The 27,312-nt window shown below is 29.8% G+C and overlaps 2 protein-coding genes across 11 annotated transcripts in view; one reads left to right on the top strand and one right to left on the bottom strand.

Annotated features, from left to right (window-relative positions):
• LOC143046010 (transmembrane channel-like protein 7) overlaps nucleotides 1-21,051 on the top strand; it is a 30,048-nt gene extending 8,997 nt beyond the window's left edge. For 3 of the 7 annotated variants that reach the window (XM_076218943.1, XM_076218944.1, XM_076218945.1), the window contains exons 6-19: nucleotides 74-370; nucleotides 1,249-1,403; nucleotides 1,527-1,677; nucleotides 3,704-3,862; nucleotides 4,891-5,033; nucleotides 5,316-5,391; nucleotides 5,678-5,775; nucleotides 6,976-7,074; nucleotides 7,488-7,563; nucleotides 8,067-8,197; nucleotides 8,598-8,762; nucleotides 10,353-10,431; nucleotides 11,621-11,759; nucleotides 17,703-21,051. In XM_076218943.1, the coding sequence (XP_076075058.1) occupies nucleotides 74-370; nucleotides 1,249-1,403; nucleotides 1,527-1,677; nucleotides 3,704-3,862; nucleotides 4,891-5,033; nucleotides 5,316-5,391; nucleotides 5,678-5,775; nucleotides 6,976-7,074; nucleotides 7,488-7,563; nucleotides 8,067-8,197; nucleotides 8,598-8,762; nucleotides 10,353-10,431; nucleotides 11,621-11,759; nucleotides 17,703-17,815 (1,881 nt within the window). In that variant the 3' untranslated portion in view covers nucleotides 17,816-21,051. Of the gene's footprint in view, nucleotides 1-73; nucleotides 371-1,248; nucleotides 1,404-1,526; nucleotides 1,678-3,703; nucleotides 3,863-4,212; nucleotides 4,263-4,890; nucleotides 5,034-5,315; nucleotides 5,392-5,677; nucleotides 5,776-6,975; nucleotides 7,075-7,487; nucleotides 7,564-8,066; nucleotides 8,198-8,597; nucleotides 8,763-10,352; nucleotides 10,432-11,620; nucleotides 11,760-13,536; nucleotides 13,583-16,237; nucleotides 16,268-17,702 lie in introns of all 7 variants that reach the window. The other 4 variants (XR_012969054.1, XM_076218946.1, XM_076218947.1 and 1 more) reach the window with 4 other exon arrangements.
• A 2,160-nt stretch (nucleotides 21,052-23,211) lies between these two features.
• LOC143046009 (uncharacterized) overlaps nucleotides 23,212-27,312 on the bottom strand; it is a 43,010-nt gene continuing 38,909 nt past the window's right edge. For all 4 annotated transcript variants that reach the window (XM_076218942.1, XM_076218938.1, XM_076218940.1 and 1 more), the window contains one exon: nucleotides 23,212-25,698. Coding sequence is in view for 3 of the 4 variants with exons in the window: in XM_076218938.1 (XP_076075053.1) it covers nucleotides 25,606-25,698 (93 nt within the window). In the remaining variant the exon portion in view is untranslated. The remainder of the gene's footprint in view (nucleotides 25,699-27,312) is intronic.

The following is a 27,312-nucleotide window of genomic DNA, read 5'->3' as shown; positions in this document are numbered from 1 at the left end:
ATGTCCTATTAAATCTTGTGCTCTATGTTGGAAATGTATACTATGTCAAATTTTGCTTTTTTATCTTTTGTAGACATGGATACATTTCAAGAACAACCTTAAAGAGTTTGGATATTCATTAGAGTTATGGAAAAGTTTAATGAAGAAGGTAGAAGGACATTTTGGCACAGGTGTTACATCTTACTTCCTATTTCTAAAGTGGATCTTTCTGCTAAATATACCTGTGTTCATATTGACTTTTGGATTTGTAGTGTTACCACAAATATTTTTCCGCTACAACCAACCAGCAACAACAGTAACTAATAGTACTAATACCAATGTCACATCATATCATGTGTCATTCTCTGGGGAAGAACTTCTAACTGGAGGGGTAAGTGTATAATTACTTCCCTTTTTATATTTTGTGGCAGTGTCATTAGAAAAAATATGCAATATACCTTGCTTGCTGTATTGAATTACCAAAGGAATTGTAAAGATAAATTAAGGCATATTAAATAGAATGATAAGAGCAAATGTTTGCCACCTGACAGTCACAAAAAAGTTTCATTAAATATAAAAAATAATGTTAAGCATACAAGCATACAGTTGTATAAGTATCTGATGAAGCAAGTAATTTTGTCTCTGTTTAAAACATCCTTAATCTCAAGTTCAGTGGAATAGTACTTACTGAAAGAATGGTTATACTTTTGGCAGTTGTCTTTGAATAAGATTTAGCAAAAATTGTAATTCATATGAGTCATTAACTATACATTGCTCAAGATTTCACTGCAAGTCAAATGTAGTAATAATAGGTTGGGGTTAACTGGTATGAAAATGAGGAGAAAATTGTAGGGAATTTTAAGCCTGCAGGTCTACATGAAACATAATTTTTTTTCTGTTGCAAATCAACATGTAGCAATGCAAAAAGTTGTTCTTGTTTTCTGCACATTAAAAGTCTAAAGTCATGGCTACACTTTAATTGTTGATTTAAACACTGGACATTTTAAGGCTTCTGAAATCTTTGGAATGAAATAAATTTTCAGGTGAAAACTGTAATGATTTTGTGCATTAATGAAGAAATCAGTTGCTTAAAACTATGGGAAATAAACATTGAAGGCGTTCCTAAGTTACAGACAGTCACAGGATAGCTGTTATATTGACCCTGTCAATATATATATGATGTTATCCAGTCATAATATAATAGTCAACACAAAAGATAGATTGTTTTTATTCTTATAAGTTATTTGTAATTTTCATTTTTTCTTTCAGGGTTGGTTTAATGACACAGAACTATACTATGGATACTACACCAATCTAAAAGTTGCAGTGCCTTTAAGTAACAGTATTAAATATGACATGAAGTATGCATACCTATTTACCTGTGGAGGCTATTATATACTTTGTCTATTTATATTAGCTTTTAGGTAAGTGTAACTTATTTTCTGATCTTCAATAATCTTGTCCTAGTGTTTCTCCAATTTTCAGCTGATCTTATTTTGAATCAATGTAAGTCATTTGTCATTTTGCCTAAAATTATTATTTTTTAGCATATCTAAATCCTACAAAAAGAATTATGTGGAAGGCAGCAGTACAACAAGTTTTTACAATGTCACACGGGTACTCTGTGGCTGGGATTATAACATCACCTCAAAACAAGCCAGTGATCTTAAACATAAAAGTTTTTATAATGAAATGAAGGTAAGCTTTCATGAAATTTGTTAGAAAGGAAAACCTCTATAAAATAATAAGTAGACTAAACCAGTTGCCTTGACAGACTGATCATCTTTAAGCATATAATCGAAAAAAGCAGTTTTTTCCTTTTACTCAACATACTTGATATGTCTTACTGTGCTTATCCAGTGACTTTTGGGGTATCACAATAGCAATGGCTCAAACAGTTTACCAAATTGCAGTTAGATTTCTTCTCCAACTAACTGATCAACTGGTAAAATATTTTAGTAGATTGCTCAAGTGAAATGTTGTTAGTATGAAGTGAGTGCTGTAAATTCAAAAGTAATACTTACCATCAAGATCCAGTTAGTTGATATCTTTGTCATTCTTTTCAAACACAATAATGACTTACTATAGTATGAGTCACTGAATAAGAAGGTCTAATATTGACAAGGAAACTTCTATCATAAATAGATTTTATAAATAAATAGTTCAAAACATTGTTTTGTAAGTCTATAATTTAAAGCTCCGTTTTCCAACAACAAGTTAGTGCATAATTGTAATTTGGATTTTTTTTCTAAAGCAATTACTTATCTGCTACCATTAAAGGGAAATAATTTACATTACTGAAAATCAGCAAAATGTTGTCACAATTTTTGTCTGACAAATATCAATTTTCCTTTGCTAAAACCTTTGTAATTTGTGTCCTAAATGCCCTTCAACTTCCTCCTAATTTGGCAATTCATTTTTCTTTATGCAAGTCGTATTCATGATTTTTTTGTAGGCAAAATCAGAAGCCTGGTATTATTGATTAATTTTTTAGTGTACAATAACTCAATAAAAATTATTTCCCTTTAATGCCAGCAAATCAGTAATTTGTATAGAAAATATTATACAAATCATAATTACACAATAACTTTGTCTTAGAAGACAAAGCTATAAAATATATATCTACAAAACAAAGGTTTGAACTATTTATTTATAAAATCTATTTATGATAGAAGTTTCCATGTCAAAATTAGACCTTCTTATTCAGTGACTAATACTATAGTAAGTCATTTTTTTGTTTGAAAAGAATGACAAAGATATCAACTAACTGGATCTGGATGGTAAGTATTACTTTTGATTTTACAGCACTCACTTCATACTAAAAACATTTCACTTGAGCAATCTGCTAAACTATTTTACCAGTTGATCAGTTTGTGGGAGAAGAAATCAAACTGCAATTTGGTAAACTGTTTTAGCCATTGCTATTGAGATACTCCAAAGGTCACTGGATAAGCACTGTAATAATGGAATTATACTTGATGTATACCTATTCATTCCAAGGAGAAACAGAACTTTCTAAATGAATAAAGGTGAGGTTGCTCTATGTTAAAATCTTAAAGTCAAACAGAAAACACAAGTAAATAAAAACATTTCATTTGTTTTACCTCATATCATATTAGTTGTATAGGTATAGATTTGCGATAATGTTAAAATACATTTGTATACACATTTGTTTGGTCACAAGTTTTGATTGACATTTATATTCGTATGTACATGTATCATCTTAAATGAAGAAATCATTAAGAGATTCCAATTAAAATGCTTGCATGTGTTAAAACTGTTAGGGATTTTTGGTTTTACCTATTATGATTTTGGAACTAAATAATAACTGTAAATTCAAGTTTCTTGTCTTCATAACTTACTTACCCAGAATAAGAAACTTACTGTAAGTTCAGAAATTATTGAGAAGTTTTTATTATTGCGTAAAATGTGACAGGATAATCGCAATAATTTAAACTCGCATTTTGAATTTCTTTATATGAATTAAACAGGATTTTTCTCAATATCACAAAAAGTAAAATTTTATTTAAGTCTAAAATGACAAATTGCAATAATAAATACATGCAATAATTTCTGAATTTACAGTACCAGTTTCTTATTCTGGGGGAAGTAAGTTATGAAGACGAGAAACTTGAAAACCTATATGCTTTTGATGCTAAGATTTGTTTATCTCTAAATTATACTTTTTATGTCTCTTACATTACTGTTATCTTATTTTTTTCAGGAATATTTAGCTGGAAAAGGGAAGAAGAAAAAGGAAAAAGAATTATCCGACAGTTGTAAATGGTTCTTTATTCGAGTTTTGACTAATTTGATAGTGCTTGGTATGATAGGTGGTGCTGGATATCTAATATATTACATCCTGGATAAGAACTTGTCAGAGGTAGGTATTCCTTAGTGCTTGGTATGATAGGTGGTGCTGGATATCTAATATATTACATCCTGGATAAGAACTTGTCAGAGGTAGGTATTCCTTAGTGCTTGGTATGATAGGTGGTGCTGGATATCTAATATATTACATCCTGGATAAGAACTTGTCAGAGGTAGGTATTCCTTAGTGCTTGGTATGATAGGTGGTGCTGGATATCTAATATATTACATCCTGGATAAGAACTTGTCAGAGGTAGGTATTCCTTAGTGCTTGGTATGATAGGTGGTGCTGGATATCTAATATATTACATCCTGGATAAGAACTTGTCAGAGGTAGGTATTCCTTAGTGCTTGGTATGATAGGTGGTGCTGGATATCTAATATATTACATCCTGGATAAGAATTTGTCAGAGGTAGGTATTCCTTAGTGCTTGGTATGATAGGTGGTGCTGGATATCTAATATATTACATCCTGGATAAGAACTTGTCAGAGGTAGGTATTCCTTTGTGTTACAAAAGTAACAAAGGTACTACAAATCAAAACCAGAATAGAAACTAACAATCAAGTACAATAAAATAAGTTGTTCAATTTCAAAATTTAAATCCAGAATAAAGAAATTATAAAAGACACGTTTATTTGACAGATAGAAAGATTAATCTCGTCCAAGAAAACAGGCTTATGATTTTGCATGCCAGATTTTTCCATATTGTTTTGTATTCTTTTCTAAAGTTATTTCCCTTGTATAATTTTTACAAGAGTATTTCTTATGTATAAAAGTAATAATAGGATTTAAAGCTTGTGAAAACTTTTTATATAAGAATAAAGGTGATAATTTGCTAAACAAATTTTTAAAAGAAAGTCTGATATGGAAAAACATATTATCTTATTCTTAATTTAGAATGTTTTGTGGAATTGAATTTATCATAAACATGGTGAAAAGACTAGTTTCTGCATTTGTTTTTGAATTGCATAGTTAATTTGTTACATTGATTTATCTTATATAAAATGATCATCAATTTTTGTGTTTTTTCTGTTTCTAGAGTGATGTGCATATTATTGGTGAACTGACCATGCCATTGGTAATTTCTTCCATACATTTGGTCTTCCCATTTATTTTTGCCAGAATTGGTTCACTGGAGAATTATGAAAAGCCAAAGCATGAATTATATATAGGAATGTTTAGGTAACTATAACAATATTAATTAAGAATGAGAGTTTATAACAAAAGTTGTCACATACGTTTCTAAGAGAAATGTTATTTGAATAGTTTCAGATCTTAAGGATTTTTTCTTAGATTGATTGATAGTTGCTTAATGTCTGTTTATCCTTAATTGTGTTTGTAAAGACTTGTAAAGTCAGTAAACCTTTATTAAACGCATCATTTAATATTTAAACAGAATTTTGATTTCATTTACGATTTGGTTAAACAAATTTTCTTCAATAAAAAAGATATTTGTATTTTCAGAACCATGTTGTTGAAAGGGGCATTACTTGGTATATTAGTGTCATACTGGTTCAGACGTCTCCCAGGTTCAGTTTACGTGAGTACACTGCTTTATGTTTTCATTCAAGGCAGCTTAAATTTATTTGTAGTGTAATGATCCCGATTATTTAAATATGCATGTATATATGGTTCTGGACATAATGAAAAATGAATATTCAAAATTTAACATCTTTTGAAGAATTCACTTGACACTTCAAATCATTGGTCTATTTCTAATAATTTTGCATTTTTATAACCAATAAATGATTGCTGATTGCCTTAAAAACATCCAGTGGCAAATGTATAAAAAATTGTTTACCTATAATACATTTATTTATTTCCAGTGCTGGGAAACTAAAGTTGGCAATGAATTGTATAGACTTGTATTGATAGATTTTATATTTATACTTGGTGCCACCTTCTTCCTGGAGTTTATACATAAGTAAGTTCATGAATGGATTAAACAAATTAAAGATAGAATTTGATGCTGTGTATTCAGATATGAATAAATACAAAATTATCAAGATTAGGGAAACAGGGTGATGAAGAGTTGAAAAGAAAGGAGAGAAAGATGAAAAAAGGAGATGGGAGCAGTAGAATGGAGTAGGAGATAGCTGGAAAAGGTGCATTTGAAAAAAAACAAAAGCAGATGGGTGAAACAATGAAAGGAAAGATTTGGAAGAAAGGAGAAGCATACTCCTCCATCCAAATTATTTGTAGAACTTTATTTCTATTGTATAATTGTTGCGAAAATATGCAAAAATTCAAAAAAATGTTGGTTGTATATTGGTATCACGTAGTCGGCAGCGTATCGTCGTCGTCCAAAGACAGATGGTTTCTGAATAATAACTTAAGTATAAGAAAATAGAAATCAATTAAATTTTAACACAAGGTTTATAACCACAAAAGGAAGGTTTGGATTGATTTTGGGGGTTACGGTCCCAAAGGTTTAGGAATAAGGGGCCCAATTCAAGCATTTATCTAGTTTCAGGACAATAAGTTGTGTATAAGTATTTCAATTGCTCTGAAATTGTACCACGATGTTTAATACCATAAGTAGAAGGTTGGGATTTATTTAAAGGGTTATGGGGCAAACAATCTAGGAATTAAGGGCCAATTTATGTGATGATTTTGTATATGTATTCAGACATTTTGAATGAAAAACAAAATTATATATCTTGAATACTTGAAGATGGGAACTCTGTAAAATATAAATCAAAAAGATGCTGTACCTCTGTTCCTGAATGTAATAGTTTGATATTTGCACAAAATATATGCCTATATATATGAGGGAGGTAATGGTTGTACCTTCATGACGAATCACGGTAAAAATTCTTGCCAAAGGACGTTAACGGTAATTTTTGATGCATGACGATAAAATGTACACTTTCTTTTAGATGATAAGAAAATTGACTGATTTGAACAAATCACGTTAAATTTCCCCCAAAAATGACGAAAACGATAATTATTTTAGACCTCTGACAAATAACAATAAGGATTGTTTGACGAATCACGGTAAAAATTTAACCAATTTGACGCTAACAGTAGCTGAAAATGCCTGACAGTAAAGGGTATTACTACCCTCATATATAAGAATATGATTTGACCTGTATTCTTGTACTTAACTGACTTTTATTTATAGAGTTATGGCAAACTATTGTTGTACAGAGAAATTAAAAGAACCTGAGTTTGATATTGGTAGGAATACACTAGATCTGATATATTCTCAAGCATTATGTTGGTGAGTCTTACAAAAAGTATAAAATTTAAAAAATTAAATAAACACACATACACACACATTTTAAATAGAAAAATTTGCACCACCAATAAAGTATGATGTTTTTCAAATAATACTTGTTGTGAAATATCAAATAAAGTTCATAAAATGTCAGTCAGTCAGTGATTTGTAATGCCTATCATATTATCAATATACTGTTCTTATTTCTAATCAAAATATTAAAGTTTAGCATAAAATCCTTGATAAGTGTCGACTTATATTATGTGAAGTTAGTTTTTAAATATTTAAAGCTGTTTCAAATTTAGTTGATGAAATTTGCTATTGTTTTAAGAAACACGAAATCTCTATTAAATCTATATCTAAAGAAGGAAATGCATAATTTCTTGTTTTAATCTATTGTTTTTTTTTCATTTCAGGTTTGGTACATTTTATTCACCATTGTTGTCTGTAATGATGATTGTCAAATTGTTTATACTGTTTTATGTCAAAGTTGTAAGTACTTTTAAAACACATAATTTGTTAGAAAAATCTGTGATAAATTGACAATTCTAAGATCAATTATTTCAAAGACTGCATGGAATTTTAATCATTCAATAATTTCTATCATATGTGGCAGCCAAGAAAAATACTTCAGACTCAAATGATGTCATTGAAACCTATCTATTGTGGATAACAGGAGATTTAGGGTATATGTGATGAGAGGGCAACCTTAAAAAAAAATCATCTAGTCATCATGAGGACAACATTTAGTGTTCAACAATGGTGAGGTGTCTGTACCAATTACTGGTAGTTGTTTAGTATGTACAGTTGACAGATTGCTATTTTAAACAGATTGTTAATCTGACTAATCTGAAACTACTGACATTTTATGTTCCAACGCTGAAAGGTCCTTGTTATTGTCAAGATATCTATGGTTTTAGTATTTACAAAAGCTTGAACAGGAACATTTACTTAAAGATAGTACTATGTAATGAATATATTTATTGTTTGTTTAGGTTAGTGTCCTACAAAACTGTAGACCATCATCCAAGGCATGGAGGGCTTCCAGAACACATACAATATTTCTGGGATTTTTGTTTTTCTTCTTTTTATTAACAACGGTTGCTGTTGCAGTGAGCATAATTACGTAAGTATACAAAAGTTTATCTCAATAAATACTTTTATCTAAACTGAAAAAGTCATTGATATATATGTACTGAAAAAACACAAGATGAAATACAGGCTTTAGTATGTACATGTTAGATTGGAGATTCCGAAGAGAAGATTTGATCAAGAAAGTTTAAGTATACATTTATGCATTTGAAGCATACATATTTTCTTTCACAATATCCTTCTAATTGTTACAATGGAAATGATTTTGTACTAAATAATACACCTTTATTAGGCTGTGCAGAGATTCTTTGATCTCAGTATGTTACTTGAAAAGTTAAATTTTTAAAGTAATGACATTTTTTCAAGTGAACCCCACTGAATATGTCACTATAAATCTGTTAATTTGATAATGTTTTAATATATTCTTTTTACAGAATTAAACCAAGTGAAGATTGTGGACCATTCAGAGGCAAGGATAAAGCATATGATGTAGTAACAAACTTGGTAGATAGTTGGAGTGGTGATTACAAAGTGTTACATGAGATTGTTAAAGTTATATCATCACCTGGAGTAATAGCAGGAGTTTTAGTCATACTATGGTATAATATAATTTATGTTTAACAAAATTCTTTTTATGCCCCACCTACGATAGTAGAGGGGCATTATGTTTTCTGGTCTGTGCGTCCGTTCGTCCGTCCGTCTGTTCGTTCGTTCGTTAGTTCGTCCGTCTGTCCCGCTTCAGGTTAAAGTTTTTGGTCAAGGTAGTTTTTGATGAAGTTGAAGTCCAATCAACTTGAAACTTAGTATACATGTGCCCTATGATATGATCTTTCTAATTTAAATGCCAAATTAGAGTTTTGACCCCAATTTTACGGTTCACTGAACATAGAAAATGATAGTGCAAATTTCAGGTTAAAGTTTTTGGCTTCAGGTTAAAGTTTTTGGTCAAGGTAGTTTTTGATGAAGTTGAAGTCCAATCAACTTGAAACTTAGTATACATGTGCCCTATGATATGATCTTTCTAATTTAAATGCCAAATTAGAGTTTTGACCCCAATTTTACGGTTCACTGAACATAGAAAATGATAGTGCAAATTTCAGGTTAAAGTTTTTGGCTTCAGGTTAAAGTTTTTGGTCAAGGTAGTTTTTGATGAAGTTGAAGTCCAATCAACTTGAAACTTAGTATACATGTGCCCTATGATATGATCTTTCTAATTTAAATGCCAAATTAGAGTTTTGACCCCAATTTTACGGTTCACTGAACATAGAAAATGATAGTGCAAATTTCAGGTTAAAGTTTTTGGCTTCAGGTTAAAGTTTTTGGTCAAGGTAGTTTTTGATGAAGTTGAAGTCCAATCAACTTGAAACTTAGTATACATGTGCCCTATGATATGATCTTTCTAATTGAAATGCCAAATTAGAGTTTTGACCCCAATTTTAAGGTTCACTGAACATAGAAAATGATAGTGCAAATTTCAGGTTAAAGTTTTTGGTCAAGGTAGTTTTTGATAAAGTAGAAGTCCAATCAACTTGAAACTTAGTATACATGTTCCCTTTGATAAGATCATTCTAATTTTAATGCCAAATTAGAGAATTTATTCCAATTTCACAGTCCTTTAAACATAGAAAATGATAGTGCGAGTGGGGCATCCGTGTACTGTGGACACATTCTTGTTTTATTATAAATAAGATCATCATGATTGAGGCATGACTATGATATATACTGTAAATTCAGAAATAATTGCAAGGTTTTTATTGATGTGAATAATGCAACTTGGTGATTATTGCAGTAATATAATCTCACATTCTAATATCTTATACTTATTCCTGAAATCGCAATAATTATACTTGCATTTTTGTTCATTCTTAAAAAATCCCAATTATAAATGCATGCAATAATTTCAAAATTTACAGTACACAGATGTTTGAAGCCACTACTAACTGAAGAATGTGTTAAGCATGCAGATAGAATAGATCTAGATAAAAGAAAAAACAGATTAAGGAACAATTTTTTTATTTTTTTTTTATAAAGATGTAAACAGTTAACAACAACATATAAAAAAGATACAAAAATTGTTAATGAAGATGTTAAAATGAATTGTTAGATATATCTTATTTTATGAAATATGCTGAAATAATGTGCAGTCATATTTTCATGATAAAAATATGTATTATATTTATGTATTTCAGTGTTGGTACATACTACATGAGAATTGTTATGGTGGGACATAAAGAAATGGTTACATTACTTAGACATCAACTAACTATGGTGAGTACTTAGACTAAACCTATCCTTTAAAATCAATAGTGTGTTTTACATTAGTTCCAGTGGTATATCGTATATGTTAATCAAATTTTCTCAGTCATGTTGAAGTTCTAATACTACAATGTACCACAATAATAGCTATCATCCTGTTGTGGTTTTAAACATATGTAACCCACAAAAATCTTATGTGTTTAATTATTTGATCGATTGGTATGTCAATACGACCTACGATCAATTAACATTATTAGAATTTTTATACCACCGCTGTCACTTGGAGGGGCCATTAAGTGTTACCTTTGTTCATCCATACGTCTGTACATCCTAAAAATTGTTTGCCTCAGCCAAATGTTATGAAACTGATACACATAATGATTTAATACCATAAAACACAGATGAAGTTCAATTTGGGTGGCATCACTTTTCTTTTTTTGAGTTATGCCCCTTTATAACGTTATATGCAAGTGGGGGCATCATCATTCTTCATTCATCTAGAAAAAATATCTGGTGATATCATGAATTAACTTAAATTTGTTGTAAAAAAGTGATCATTTCAGACATGTTGATGTTTTATTATGTTCTTTATTCGTGTATGTATGATGTGTGGTTGATGTATGGTTAGTACACACTTATCTAGGTTGATAAAACTTTGATATAAAGCTAAACAAACAGTGAAGCATTCTCATTTTTATGCCCCACCTACGATAGTAGAGGGGCATTATGTTTTCTGGTCTGTGGCTCCGTTTGTTCGTTCGTCCGTTCGTTCGTCCTGCTTCAGGTTAAAGTTTTTGGTCAAGGTAGTTTTTGATGAAGCTGAAGTCCAATCAACTTATAACTTGGTACACTTGTTGCTTATGATATGATCTTTCTAATTTTAAAGCCAAATTAGACTTTTGACCCCAATTTCACGGTCCACTTAACATAGAAAATGAAAATGGAAGTTTCAGGTTAAAGTTTTTGGTCAGGGTAGTTTTTGATGAAATTGAAGTCAAATTAACTTGAAACTTAGTACACATGTTCCCTATAGTATAATCCTTCTAATTTTAATGCCAAATTAGATTTTTACCCTATTTCACGGTCCATGGAACATGGAAAATGACTGAGTGGGGCATCCGTGTACTTTGGACACATTCTTGTTGTTTCTAAAATTCATGTACAATTGCAATTGACTATTTTGAGGGTTATGAAATTTCAGGAAGGGAAAGATAAAGCATATTTACTAAGGAAACTACAAAAAGTAAGATCAAAGAAAAAAGAGAAATTGGTCCAGTTGGGACAAGGACCAGGTCGCATACTGTCTGGGACTGCTGGCCTAAGAGAACCTCCAGAACAAGGTATTTTTGTTCGTCTACCATATTAAATTCAAGATTTTAACAACACATGCATATTGACTGTCTTAAAATGATGTTGTATAAAAATTTCATATTGGTATTACAATGTACCAGTATACTGTATGATTTTAACTTTTTTTTCAATATACATGTATCAATATTAAATATACTTAAGTTCTTCCTAGTTGGTATTGTGCTCTGTATTCACACATTTGTAAGTTTAGTAATTCACTTTTGCAAATGCATTTTTAGAAACTTTTACTTTTATAAATACTGATTAATACTAGAAAAATATATTTTTTGTATAAATGAAAAATTGAACACTATCAACAATCAATTCTTCAACTGTATAAAAATGATTCTTTAATTTTCCAACAAGATTTTAATGCAGTTTGGTCATGAATTTTGTTGTGTTTATGGAAATGAAAAGCATTAGCTCAAATTTTAATCGGCGTTTTGCATTTGCGCCGATCTGCATTTCATTTGCGCCGATTTTTTCTTTCATTTGCGCCGATTTTTCTTTTCATTTGCGCCGATTTTTTTACAGGTAAATAACAGGTAAATTACAGGTGAAATGATATAAGAGGATGTGGTATGAGAGCCAATGAGACACCTCTCCATCCCAGTAATGTTATTTTCATTTATCATTAAAGACCTCTTCCGTTAGCCAGTTGTACATGTGTTATGAATTGTCAATCATAACATGTATATAACTGTTGTCTCCTGCTTAAAATCAAGAAGTAAAAACCCTAAGATAAAAGAACTTTGTTTATACTAAAATGACGAATTAAAAATATATGTAGCAGCATTTAAATCCATAAAAACGGAATACATTCAAATCATAAATCTGTTCTTGCCGAGTATGTATAAGCAACACATCTAATGTATTCCTTTCTTATGATTTCGTCTCTATTTCTTCTATATTTGGCAAAATTGTCGATAACGAAGGTCTCTTTTCTTTGTCTGGCATACGTACTTGTGGGGACATTTCTAGAGTTTGCATTTTCTCACAAGGAAGCTATTAAACCAAGAGTTCCAAATGGTGAAGTTAAAATAATTCCTTCTTTAATTTATGGACGCCATCACGAATTGGTTGACCGTTATGGAATGTGTACTTGTACGTTGTCTAAGAATGTATGACATTTGCCATCAGAAAGAGCGTCAGACAATGTCAAACGTGAAGCAGTCATCGATTTCATTTAGGGAAAGGAACCGTAACCCGAAACATTGGGATAGCCATTTACCAATTACAATGTCACTTGATTTGTCTGTATACTCTGTTCTCAGCCAATGTAAAAGTATGAACTTACCTGTAACTTACCTGTAAATCCAATTAAGAAAAAATATAAAATCGGCGCAAATGAAAAAATGAAATCGGCGCAAATGAAAGAATGAAAATTTTCAAAATCGGCGCAAATGCCATAATGAATGAACTTTGCACAAGTTAGGATAATGCTAGCACAATCATAAGTGACTTCACCACATCATTAAGGGATCCCATAGATTATTTTCCTTTTAATATTATTGTAAGAGAAAGTACCTAATACGATATGATCTCATAATGTGTTTGATGATACATTACCCAAAATATATGCTTTGAGTTAAAAAAAACAACAGGAAATTTTATAGATTTTTTTGCATTGGATGCTCAACGTTTACAATATTCTATTATTAATACTTTATACTATATATTATATGTGTAGTAACACTGTGATTACTATTTCAATATGTATATACCTTTCTTATATAAATCTTTCCTTTTTTCCTTTCTTCTTTCTAGTTTTATCCAAGTCTAAATTCCAGAAATAAGTTAGAATAACAGATTTGTTAGTACTTATAAAGTATATATGTGTATGTTCTTAATAGGCCACCTGTCAAACCTTTTCCACCACATGTTCTATGTTTAATAGATGTATAACCAGGGGGGGAATCTGGTTTCTAGCTGCTTTCAATAAAAAAGACATCATTGGATTAACTGTAATTTCCCAAATTGTTGCAGGTGCTATTTCTTGACAAAGTCCAAAATTGGGGGATCATATATTACAACTTCACAAAATAGGGGATCATATATTAAAACTTCACAAAATGCTTCATACAAATAAATCTAGCAAAATTTAGATAGTTTTTATTTTTGCAACACTTATCCTGTAACTATTTTTCGCAATAATACACACAAGTTTTGAATTTAGAATACTATTAATTCAGAAATTATTGTGAGGGTTTTATTGATGCGTATTATGTGACAGTGTGAGCATAATTTGCAACTATAAGAAATTAAAATTCTGAATTCACTACACATATCTATTTTGCTGATTTTTCTGAAATCCAATGATTTCTTCTTTATTCAAATAGCTCCTGAAATTGAATGGATTATCTACTTGGAAAGCAAATATGTAATTTTGAAGTAATAAACTGAATTTATAGACATTAAAGTATGTGGTTATGATTAGGTTGACAGGTTATAGATAGATGCTGGCTGTTTGTGGTTGCTTTTATCAGGTAGAAACTAATCTGTTGATATTGCTCAGATTGTATTGTATAATGAAGATTGTTGTGGTTTCAAAATAACAGTTATATAGTTCCTGTCTATCTTATGTAAATTTGTTTTAGCAAAAAAATGATTTTTTGTTATAGATATTTCTTCCTCTCAACACAGAATATTGTTTTATGTGTATTTACAATGCTGTATTACATTAAAAGTACCGGTACATATTTTACTCTTTTAAAAAAAACAGCTCTTTCCTTTTGAAAAAGGAAAGCTAAAGGTTTTGTTTCAGTTAGAATTTGAAATTATATAAATCACTGAATACCATAAAGTTGTGATTTACTAATTACATATAAGTTGCATGTTGCATGAAATTCATAAAAGTTTTATAAGCTTTTTGGAAAGTGTGGATGTATTTAATTGCCATAGATATAGGATATAGTTTACTGTGATTGCATGAGTTGATAATGCTAATACCTGATGCATGTACATTAGTTTGTCAAAAAAAAAACCAACACCACAGTTAAGTAACACAAGATTCTACTTTCCAACAAATAGTTAAAAGTTAACAATTTTAATGAATTTGTAAAATTTTATTTTTGTGAGGTCTTACCACCTACTCCTTTGTCCTAAATGTAATAGTCCTGTCAATCTAGCATAAATTTGACCCTAACCTGAAAGTAATTGCAACAGAAGATTTTTAAGTTTTAATCTTAAGCATTATACCCAAAATATACACAGAAAAGAGTCCCATAAAATCTTACTTGAGGAAGACTTAAAAAATCACCATTTAAAATTCCTATGGAGATTTGCTTTGAAAAGGAAGATAACTCTTGCAAAAAAAGGCAGAAATGTCTGTAAAAATTAATACAAAATTATAACTTTACCGCTTCTATTCATCAGAATGTATTGATTCTTGATGCTTTAGCGGTCTTTAGAGTATAACAAACAACTCTAAAGGTGTTTTCAAAATTTATCAAGCTATAAACTAGATTTCGTAATTCATTAGTTGACCATTTATTGAATTTTTCAACATGTCAAGGTGAAGAATCTCAAATTTAATCAAAATAGTTAAGCATGTATTCTTCTTTTTGTGATTTAAAATTTCTTTAGACAAGTAAGATGCTAAAAATATATAATATACAGATATAAACAATACCAAATTTTCACATTATTTTTCAAAATGTTCACAAAGCTTCAAATTTGCAATTTCTTTAATGAAACTTATAACCCCATCAAAGCATCATACTTTACATAAATTTTAAGAAAATCAACCTAAAAAAACAAAAAAAGACTCATTTTTGAGGAATTATGTCCCCTTCCATAATGTTAATTTCCGTATTAACAATGCTGATTTTGAGATTTCTTCAAGTTAGATTTTATGGGACTTTTTTCTGTGTATATTTAGGGCATAATGCTATAGATTAGAACTAAAACATTTTCTGTTGCAATTAGTTTGAGGTTAAGTCTTAGTTTGACTGGACTATAACTACTCTCTGATTCAAGGTGTTCAAAAAAACAAGAACAATTTTCACAATTAGAAAGATAGTATTGCAATGCTATATATAATGAAATTGGATATAATTAGTAAAAGATCTTGATTTTCCTTGTTTTACATCAACTTATAAGTATAATTAGATTGGAAAATAATGTATGCACTCTAGCAACAACTTTATATTTGGTCAAGATTAGGTCAATAGTTATAATAAAACTAAAACGGTATTCTTAAATTATTTTGTTTCCTGGCAATTTTCTTTGTTTTGGTGAAATTGATGCATACTATGATGTTATTGTGATGTCATAACATCAAAAATCTTAAGTAATTATATTAATATATTTTCTTGATTTTATGCATTTTCATACATGATATTGAACTTTGAAATAATTCTCAAAAACTTCATTTTCTTGGGCCTAATCTGGACTTTAATCCCCCTTCTCCTATTACAATAAGAGCTTTCAGGTGGACCAATATTTGATCGATATGATTTTATTTCAGTAATGGAGGAAGAAGAAGTTGGTTGTTAGGGTAACATATCAGTAAACATAGTTTGTTTACCATTTCTTTGATGTTATACAGCATGGTTCTTATACAGCTAATTTGTTATTGTTACAGTTTAAAGAAAATATGCATTACCTTGTATATATTCTTTAATATCCTCAAGTTTATTTTCGTTGACCAGTTTCTAACTTAGACATCTTCAGAAAAATTCCATAACCTAACTCTCTGTTGTGAATATTTCTGACAAACTTCTTTATGTATGATCTTTGACAATTCTTTTCATAAATACTATTGTATTTTGCTTACAAAGCATGATAAAGTGAAGAAAACCTGTTTCACTTGTTTCAAAATATGCATTTAGAGTGCAAGGCGTTCCTAAAAGACTTTTAAATTATGAAATATTTTTTTCATTTTTGAGTACCTTAACATATCACTTGTTTCCAAAATGGTAATTTTTATCTTGTTTGCTGTTGAATCTATTGACTTCAATGGTACCCAGTGTCTTACTGTTGAATCTATTGACTTCAATGGTATCCAGTGTCTTACTGTTGAATCTATTGACTTCAATGGTATCCAGTGTCTTACTGTTGAATCTATTGACTTCAATGGTATGCAGTGTCTTACTGTTGAATCTATTGACTTCAATGGTATCCAGTGTCTTACTGTTGAATCTATTGACTTCAAGGGTATCCAGTGTCTTACTGTATATCAATTAAATTCTGCAAAACTCTTCTCTAAAGCAGCTGAAATAATTGACAACAAAATTTATCACAATCAACTTATACAGGACAACCCGAAAATAAATTATTTGATATTCTCTTAAATATAAATATAAAAAAAATCTAGAGGTACCATATTGCCTTGAGTGCTGGAGATCGTGGATTCAAGCCCTTGACTGGGCAATTAAGCCAAAGTCTTTAAAATTGGCATTTGCTGCTTTTGCAAAAAACATTTTAAAAGAACTATATTAAAGATTGGTTGATCCAGAGTCAGGATAATGTGTCTGGTAGGGTGGCGCTCCTTCCTGCAGACTGTTACCTTGTGAATTAGCATGTGAAGAATGAGTCCCGCTCAATCTGTCATTCTTGTACAAAGTATTTGACCAACTGGGGTTGGCATTTAAATAAATGGATAGTATTCATTTTAACCTTCAAGAGGTATAATTGATTAGATAAATTAAACTTTATAGACTGTAATAAGCTCTGAAAATTGAGATATTTGTTTTGAAATCTGAATATTTTAATAAGTTTGGCCTTACAATATTTTTGATTTTAATATTTTTTGTTCCAGAGTTATTATGAACAAATGTAAATCAAGATCCAAATAACAATGTTTTTTACTAGAAAACAATCTTTTTGATTTTAACTTGAAACTCTCTAATGAAATTTCAGATTAAGTCGGACTGTTTTATCTAATTAAATGTTAGCAGTAAAAATTAATTCTGATTTATGTCTTTTTTCAGGAGGTAAAAGAATTTTCACAAGAAAGTTAGCTGAAACTGCATCTGCCTCCATGGAAAATTTAGCAGCAAATGGAAATGGTACACCTAGAAGTAGACGACATCAGAAAAAATAGTCCCTTTATCAACCCTACACTGAAAGATATGCAGGGTTATTAGAACTTTATCGAGTCCCATAAGCAATATTTATAATAGTGTATTAACTTCTAAATTGATTTAATGATATAGTTCAATAATTAGATTTTATTTAATTGTAATATGTGTACTATTTTAATTGTAATTGATTATAACATGTTGAAAAATTTGTAAGTACTACAGTTGTCTTTTTAAATTACAGTAAATGTGGTAGAGACAATTGTATCATGTTATACACTATAAGTCCTATCATTTTTACTTGGTTACCATTGTTCTTTACACTAGAAAGCTAGATTGCAGCCTGAAACAAAACACATCATAAAATACACTAGGTTTGTGTAACGACCTTAAATACCCTTGAGGGTCTAGCACGGTCCATAAACTTTGCTCTTTTTTTTTTTTACTTCTTTGGATTGAGGGGGATGGTGAGTAATAAAGTTGGCAAATCACACCAGAATTGGTTAAATTAAGAAGATTCTTGATAAATAAGTGAATAGTTTATTGATATGTTTTGTTGTTGAAGTATTTGCCATATAGAAGTTTTATTAATTTATGAATCGGTGCAGACTCTGACCTCAAACTTTTAACATTCCATGACTACATAAAACCATTCCAAAATTAACTATTTGTTATGAATATTTTGTATTTCTGTACAGATGCTTAATTCAAAGTGCTGTTTGCTCAAATTTGTTATTTATTATAGTATCAGGGAATATGGCATGCATTATTACTTCAATGTACAAAAGTGGCTTAACATGATTCTAAAAAAAAATCAAAAAACAGTAACTTCACATTTTAAGTTTATTTCAAGGAAGTTCAGTTTTATAATCAATGATTAAGCTCTCTTTTTTGCATGTTATGAATTTTAAAGAGCATTATTTATATGTTACAAAAGCAAAAATCACTTAGTTTAATGTTACTATTTTCTTTTAAAATTGTTAAATCTATAAAGACTATGTATTTATTGTACATGTATATAAATTTGTAGTGAGATATATCTGGGCATTGATAGGTTTGCCAAATTAATTATCTATGCAATTCTTTTGAGGCATTAGTACTATTTGTCTGATTTTTTTCCCCCGTTTTTTTTCTCAGGCATCCAAATACATATGTTTTAATACATATAGTGTCAAGCTATCAATAGAAATACTAATAGAATAGCAGTAAATAAGAGAAATATAGAAATCCATCTATCTACAAATTATAAAAGTACAAAAGTATTGTATAATTCTTTGTAGCAGTATAAGGTTTGGAATCTCACAATTGAATACTTGTTTAGTCATGAAGTAAAAAAATAAAGTGAAATGATAAAAGTCATATACAAAAGACTATACATAGTCTTAATATAATCACCTTTCATTGTCATTTCATAATTGTTCAATCAAAATTTTAGCAATAAATCTAAAAACCTGGGATGAGTTGTTTAATGCAGATAGATTTCCAACAATGAAAAAGTCTCATAAATTTATTTTTCATATCCTGTCTCTTGAAATTTAGAATTTTAATTTTACCTTGCATGAAACAATGCTAGGTGAAAATCTTGCAGAGTCCCTATAAGTTAAAACTCATGTATATCAAACAATTTTATTTGTAAATATTAGCAAATCAAAACTCTTATGACTTAATTTATTGCTTTGAGAAGAATAATGTCAACATTTGAGATTATTTCATTGCTTTTTATAATATGACTTTGCAATAGTCCTTTAAGTATATCAATAAAATAAACTTTCCGACATTGTTTGCCCTGCTTGTTTTGCTGTTTAAAAAACTTGTTGCCATGATTAGATTTATCTGCAGCTACACAATGCACAGAACGGCAAATTTCTCCTGCTCAACCGGAATTCTCTTGAACTTTATGAGTTGAAACTTTGGCCAAATGTTTCGATGAAATTTTTATAACTGATCCATGAATATCAACAAGTATCATAGTTTGTATGTAAAGGTAAGTACTTTTATGGTAAAATGTTATGTACCTGCTGTACATCACTACTACAAAAGAGTTTAGGGCAGGACAGGTAAAATGTTATGTACCTGCTGTACATCATTACTACAAAAGAGTTTAGGGCAGGACAGTATGAGAAAAGACATTTAGCAAATCTTTTTAAAAATTAATAGGCTTTATGGAAGTCTTAATCCACTGCTGAATGTAAGAACACAGATATTGGTTGGGCATTGTTTGGAAATACATTTCCATTCTCAATTTTATTAAGATATTTTTTTTCTCAGAAATATTAACCACATTCTGTACTGAACTTCTGTTGAATGATAATAAGGGCATTTATGTTGACAAATTTGTGCAATGTTCCCAAAAACTAAGAAACATGCTGTTCTATAACAGGACATTAGGGAAGTTTTAAACAATCATTTACTAAAAATGATGTAATTTAAATGAATAAGGATAATTCAATACATGTGCAATATAGCAGTATGCTATGTGTCTGAAAAATGTGATTCAATAAAATAGATCTAATATTTATCTAATGCACTCTTTATTATATATGTAATGTTTTAGTGTTCACTTTATGGGAATACATTGTAATGTAGGGAAATAATGTATAAACATTAGATGAAACGGAATTTAGTGGTTTTGTGAATTGTATTTTTATTTTACTCCATTTGCAACATTTAGGAAGAATACAGATAAAATTTATGATTTCTCATTTCATGTTTAAAAATAATTATTTCCAAATTAGACAATAAACAGATATGTCAATTTGAAATTTAATGATATGCAGTTGTTTTTATTAGTTTTAAGAATGAATTGCTAAAAAGAAGATTTTTTCTTCTTCATGATTTTAATTAAATGCTAAATGTACAACACATTTATCTAGAATTGTTCAAGAATGTGAAAAACATTATTGATGTCAAATAATATGTATCTCACTGCTGATGTATAAAAATATTTGTGAAAATTTTACCAGTAATATAATATGTCGAGGACAAATGCTTCCGAGCTGCATTATAGTTAGAACTGAATGCGAAACACTATGCAGATATTTTATTTATAGCTTTATTCTATTTGAACCAGGTATACTGTAGTAGTATAGAAACACCTATAAAGGTAGCAGTGTATATAGAAGTTATTACAATCATAATTATATTTCTTATATTTCTTATATCTACATATATATTTTATAAAGATGTCCCATATGCATAATTGTAATTTAACATTTTAACCTTGTTGACAAATATTTGTTTAATAAAATTGGAAACAAAAGTTAATTGAATTGAAGGCCAATTGGATTTCAGAACATGCAGTGTAGCATAGGATTTTGTTAGATACTATCTTTGAACAGTTTTTAAGCCCCCTTGAAAAAGCAGTGATAGTGATACATGTACCAATTTTGTGTAATCAACTCCTAAGTTAGCACTCCACAGTTAGGATTGTTAGTTTCGCATTATGGCCACTGTGGATTTTTTTTCTAAGACAAATTAACATGCTAAAAGTAGTTGAAAATTAGTAAAAACAAATAATATTGCTACATAAGTGGTTTTAATGGAAAGATATGACTCCAGTGAAGAGATTGAGCCATGTTTTGTTCAGTAGAAATGTAAATTTCGGGTTCAAAATAGTGTCCATTCCAGCATTGACTCTGAAATTATATCAGCATTTGTTGACTATTTTGGTAAGGTGTTGATTTAGCACAAACTTTTGAAAGTTAATTTTTGCAAGAAAATGAGGCGAAAGACCCCAATTTTTAAATTTTTGTTGAGCCTGCGGCGGCTACGGCAGCAGCGTTGTTAGCTAACTTTTTGAAAGCTTTATATTTTAGAAGGTGGAAGACCTGGATGCTTCATACTTTGTATATGGATGCCTCATGTTACGAAGTTTCCGTCAGTCACATGTCCAATGTCCTTGACCTCATTTTCATGGTTCAGTGACTATCATAAAAACTAAATGAACAATTAAAATATAACTAAGGGGATCCTATACAGTTTCTCGACATAATGTCATTTTTACAATTTTGAAATATGTTGTAGGCCTTGGCAAGTAATAAAATAAAACACAAAATAAAACATAGGTTACCGTGCTTGTTATCGAGAAAAATGAGGCTGAAAATTGGGGATTTGTGCAATTTTATAAAAAAGTTAGCAAATGTTAGAAAATTATTGGAGCAGATATTCTTCGTCGTAAATTATTAACTTGAAGCTGTGATAAGTGACAATAAGGAAAACAAGAATGTGTCCCAAGTACATGGATGCCCAACTCGCACTATCATTTTCTATGTTCAGTGGACCGTGAATTTGGGGTAAAAACTCTAATTTGGCATTAAAATTAGAAAGATCATATCATAGGGAACACGTGTACTAAGTTTCAAGTGGATTGGACTTCAACTTCATCAAAAACTACCTTGACCAAAAACTTTAAACCTGAAGCAGGATGAACAGACGAATGAATGGACGGACGAACAAACGAACAGACCCACAAACCAGAAAACATTATGCCCCTCTAATATCGTAGGTGGGGCATAAAAATAAATCCCTACATGAATGACTATACAATTATTCAAGCCTTACTTGGCATTACGGACCAGATGCTCAAAGTGGTATTTATCTAAACCTAAAAATATGGAAATAGTGTTTCTGAAAATGTCATTTTCATAATTTTTCTGCATTAACTGCATTTTGTCATGCTTTCTCCAAATCTTTAATAAAAAATATATGTCACCGTGCTTGATTCCAAGATGAACGCGATTTATCCCAAAAAATTGAGATGCTAATAGTAAAGCATGATCTGGATTTTGGCGGGGTCTGTCTTGTTTTCCATGTAGTGTTTTTTAAAGACTGTTGTTGGTCTTTTTTTGTTTTGCATTTAGCCAGGAGATATGAGGTCTCATGTTGAGTTTGTACTTTGCTCTCTGCATGTTAGAAATCTTGCAACTGCTCTCAAGGCAACAATCATTTTTGGCCATTGTGTTGTCTGTTTATCTTTGATGGTATATGCTTATTTGTGTTTTTGTAACCTTTTATTCACGGACTATAGAAGAATTTAAATAAGAGTGATGTGCAATAAGAAAACCAACTGCAGCCTTCAATAATGTGCATAGCCCATTCTGTATATTGTTTGCAAGATTTCTGTCAGTTATACTGTAAAACTTATAGATAACAAAAACATGTGTCCATAGGGTGATAGCAAACAATGCCTCCATCTCAGTATCACATTCATGTTGGTGTCAATTAAACTGAAACCAGTTAACAGCAATGAAGTCCCTGTCATTATAAAGTTTCATACATTTACCTTATTTCTGTATTCAGATGAAAATAACAGACATTACAGCCATTTTATTTATTTTATGTCATTCCTAATATAAGTACAATTGTACCCTTTCTTCAATTCTGGAGTACATGTGTTTTGACAAAAACAAAAAGTACATGATAAATTTTCTTTTTTTATTCAGATCTCTTTTTTTAGAACAATATCTACGATGAAATCATATCACAGTTAACATGCCTCAACTACAGACGAAAGAATAGCTGGAATAATTAATAAATAACATAATACAAAAATGTAGAGCTAAAACAGAACATAGACTGAAATTTCAATCTTATGTGATGCTGAAATATTCAGGAGGTAAAGTAAACAAATGTGTACCATGTATGTAATACATCATTTGTTCAGCAAACATATATATTTACAGTTTAGACTGCAGATGCCAATGTCTGTATTACAGTAACTTTGATATATTTCAGGGTAGCTTAAAACTATCTTAAATTCAAAAATAGTTAATAAAAAAAATAGCAAATTCAGTAGTTTAACAATGTACTCTTTAAAAAAAAATAGCAAATTTAAAAAAACCTTCAAAAAGAAAATTCAGATAAACATATTCACTTCCTAAAAGTCAGTAGATTTTACTGTTCTAAAACACAATTCACTTTTTTCAATATTTAATAGCCTTATTGTCTCTAATTCAACTAAAATTTCCATGACAAACACTTTCAATTTAAAAATCTGTTATATAGTTGCAATCCTATGAATTTGCATTATGAATTTGTGTTACAATACACATATAATATGCAATATACTGACAGGTGTTTTTCATGTTCTGCAACATCTGAAGTGTTCTCCATACAAATAACAACACACAAATCCATTAATATATTCACTTCTTAACAACAGAGTATAGTTCTACTTATTTACTGATGATTCAAATGAAATGATTTTATCCCCTTTATACATACTTTCTATATTAAAATTATATTTTGGTATCCTATATTAATATGATATAAATATGTGATATTCTTAATTTAAAAAAGCCTGTGTTATAATAAACCAAATTTACTGTTTCTATCTCACTTCAATATAGATCACAGCAAAGTTTTATAACTTCCATCAAAATGAAGTACTATGAATCAATATTGACACAAATAAATAAATGCTAGTCCAGAATTATTTTATTTGCACTTTTCCCTCACCAAAATGTCTAACCCTTTTCCCCATAAAAACCTTTTTGTACACAAATTATACAAACAAACACAAATGAAAGTCAGGCAAAAACTTAATTAAAACTTTATGGGTAAAAATTCCCTTTCTGTTTATTTCAAGTTACTTACTTCCCTTATTGATTACATTTTATACTTAGTACAACATGTACTCATAAATACTAATGCAATTACTCATATCACAGATTTGCTTTAAGGCCACCGCAAATTTTTACTAGATATTAATGATTGAGTGCTGCTATATACAGTGTAATGTCTACATAAAGTCTGGTTGCAATACATCTAGCAATAAAATTTATTTTGGCCTCATATCCTTGAGCACAAACAAATGGTATTAAAATTGAGATATTTATCTCCCCTGTCCAAAACAAATGGTACTGCAAATAAGATAATTATCTTCCCTGGCACAAACAAATGGTATTTCAAATGAGATAGTTATCTCCCCTGGCACAAACACATGGCTCTTCAAATAAGATAATTATCTCCCCTGGCACAAACAAATGGTATTTCAAAAGAGATAATTATCTCCCCAAAATACCAAACAAAGAACAGGAATCAAGCTTGAGCTTCCTTGGTTCATCTTTACATTGAAAACAAATGATGGAAATGAAATATGAATGATAGTAAATTGATTAAAGAAGGTTAACATAAAACTTTGTGTAGATCGTTAAAATGTGGTACAATACTAATACTAAAGATGCTTAATAACTCTTCACTTATAAGACAGAAAAGATTTCATAAGTTTTAAAATAAAAAATTTACAAAATTAAAAATTTTGTGAACTCTTTTTCCAATTATTTTTCAATATTTAAAAGGGTAATATAATTCATGCTTTTTAAAACTTGTATCACTTTAACATTCGTCATAATTTAATTCTTTTTATACACAATTATATAAAGACCCTGATAGTATTCATGATTTAGTTGTGATTATGTAAAACATCTATAAGTAGTTGTATATTAAATGTATTAATTAATAGTTCTAGGCATTTTTTACATGGATTTTACAAAACAAAAATAATATCCCAATCTACCAGACGCTATATGACCTCCCTATAATCTGCCCCTGGTTAACAAATAGTAAGATGGACGGACTCATATAACATATAATTTATCAACATACTGGCAGTAGCAGCTACACACTATTTAACAATCATATCAAGTCAGAAAATAAAGTTTAACAATATACCATAACAATAATATTCCAATAAATTTTGTCAAACATGTTTGGCAAGCTTGTCTACTAAAGTATTAAAAAGCGTAACATTTCTTCATGATAACATCTTACCAAAACCTGATAGAATGTCAGAGAATAACTATTATAAAAGTAATTAAGATTCAACTTCATCTCTTATACTGTCTAAAAATGATTCTCCCGTCTTCTCCATTTTATTGTGTTGTTCTTCATATAGTTTTCTCTTTTCCTATAAGAGACAAATACAATAATCTAAATTATATATTTAAAAAGCATGATATTTAATCAATAGTTAAATTAACCACCAATGTTTGAAGACTGGGTAGGTAAAGACATCTCTTTAAACATTACAAAACACTATTACTATCTTTTAAAAATAGGTAAATCGTTAATTCCTTTAATTAACCTGTGCATCACTACACATACTTTTGAAGCTTTGTAAGGAAAAGAGCAACTTAAAATTATAAACATGCATAAAAATTTGGTGTGAGCCAAGGCTCAGTGTTGAAGACCGTACTTTGATCTATAATGGTTTACTTTTACAAATTTTGGATGGATGAAAAGTTGTCTTATTGGCACTCACACCACATCTTCTTATCTAGTAATAAGTATTAAGTTGATGTGACCAATACTCCAAGATAACCTTTATTAAACCAAAACTTTGACCTGATATGGAAGAGAAAAAATAACATATCAATAGAGAGATGCACAAACTTACTATTGATCTTATTTTGTAGGGAGGGCATATATATACTAGTATTGACTATATACATGTTGGTAATTACAGGGGCTGTTCAGGTATATATGAGGTTTTTTCCAGAACCCCTTCTTTATTTTATAAGTACCCCTATAATACATAGCAACTGAGCTATGAAGTAATACATAAACCTTTGATACAGAGGTATGTCTTGCCTGCGAACCTAATCACAAACGTTTAGGTTGACTCTGCTAAAGCTGACATTGCCAGAAACAGTGTTGCTTCTGCAATTATTGTGCAAGCCAGACAATTTAACTTTAACTAAGTGATTGAAGCATAAAATGTAGGCCACAATAGAAGACCTCATATTTACTTCATCAAAAGACAGTAATTTTATAACATTCTACTAGAAATATTATGTTGATATACAATATTAAATAATATAAAGTATCTTAAAAGTGTGTTAAAAAGATAAAAAGTACAGTTGTATAGCAGAAACTGGACAGGATTTAAGAAATAATTCATAGGGGCTTGATTTTACAATAGGTTGGCCCTTTATGCTTAAAATTTTACCACGAGCGGAGACAAGGGGTCAAATAGCAGCATAGATGGCAAAACCTGTGGTAAAATCAGTAGAAATTTAAGCCCCCATAATTTATTTTTATACTAATAGGACAAATAAGGCAATATTTTTGGATCAAAGCTCTCTAGGTGAAGGCAAATATTTGTTGTTCTTGCAAATAAACGCACTATTATATTAACGTAAAAGTATGAAGCAAACTGAACTACAGACATGCTTAAACTATAAACTATAACGTATTTATATTGGTTTGGTCAAATTTAAATGATACTTTTATGAATATAAATGGTTTATATAACATTTTATCATGGTTTGTTTACGTTTCCTTTTTTTGATGGTTTTCAGTTTCACATTCTGTATTTTCCTTTAAAATGCTATTATTCTTACATCATCTTTCAATGAGGTCGATAAGTTCAATATGGGGCAAGAGTATGATCGAAACAGGTAAAAAAATACATTCCTATTTTACCACAGGTGTGTACTCAAAGTGTTTGAAGAATGTCATATTAGAATATGAATGTTCTTAGAGGCACAGTTTATTTCAAATTATGAACAATAATCCCCTC

Source organism: Mytilus galloprovincialis, chromosome 9, assembly GCF_965363235.1.
Source record: "Mytilus galloprovincialis chromosome 9, xbMytGall1.hap1.1, whole genome shotgun sequence".
In the NCBI taxonomy this organism is placed as follows: domain Eukaryota; kingdom Metazoa; phylum Mollusca; class Bivalvia; order Mytilida; family Mytilidae; genus Mytilus; species Mytilus galloprovincialis.
Note: the sequence above shows the minus strand (reverse complement) of the source record. Positions and strands in the feature narration are given on the sequence as shown.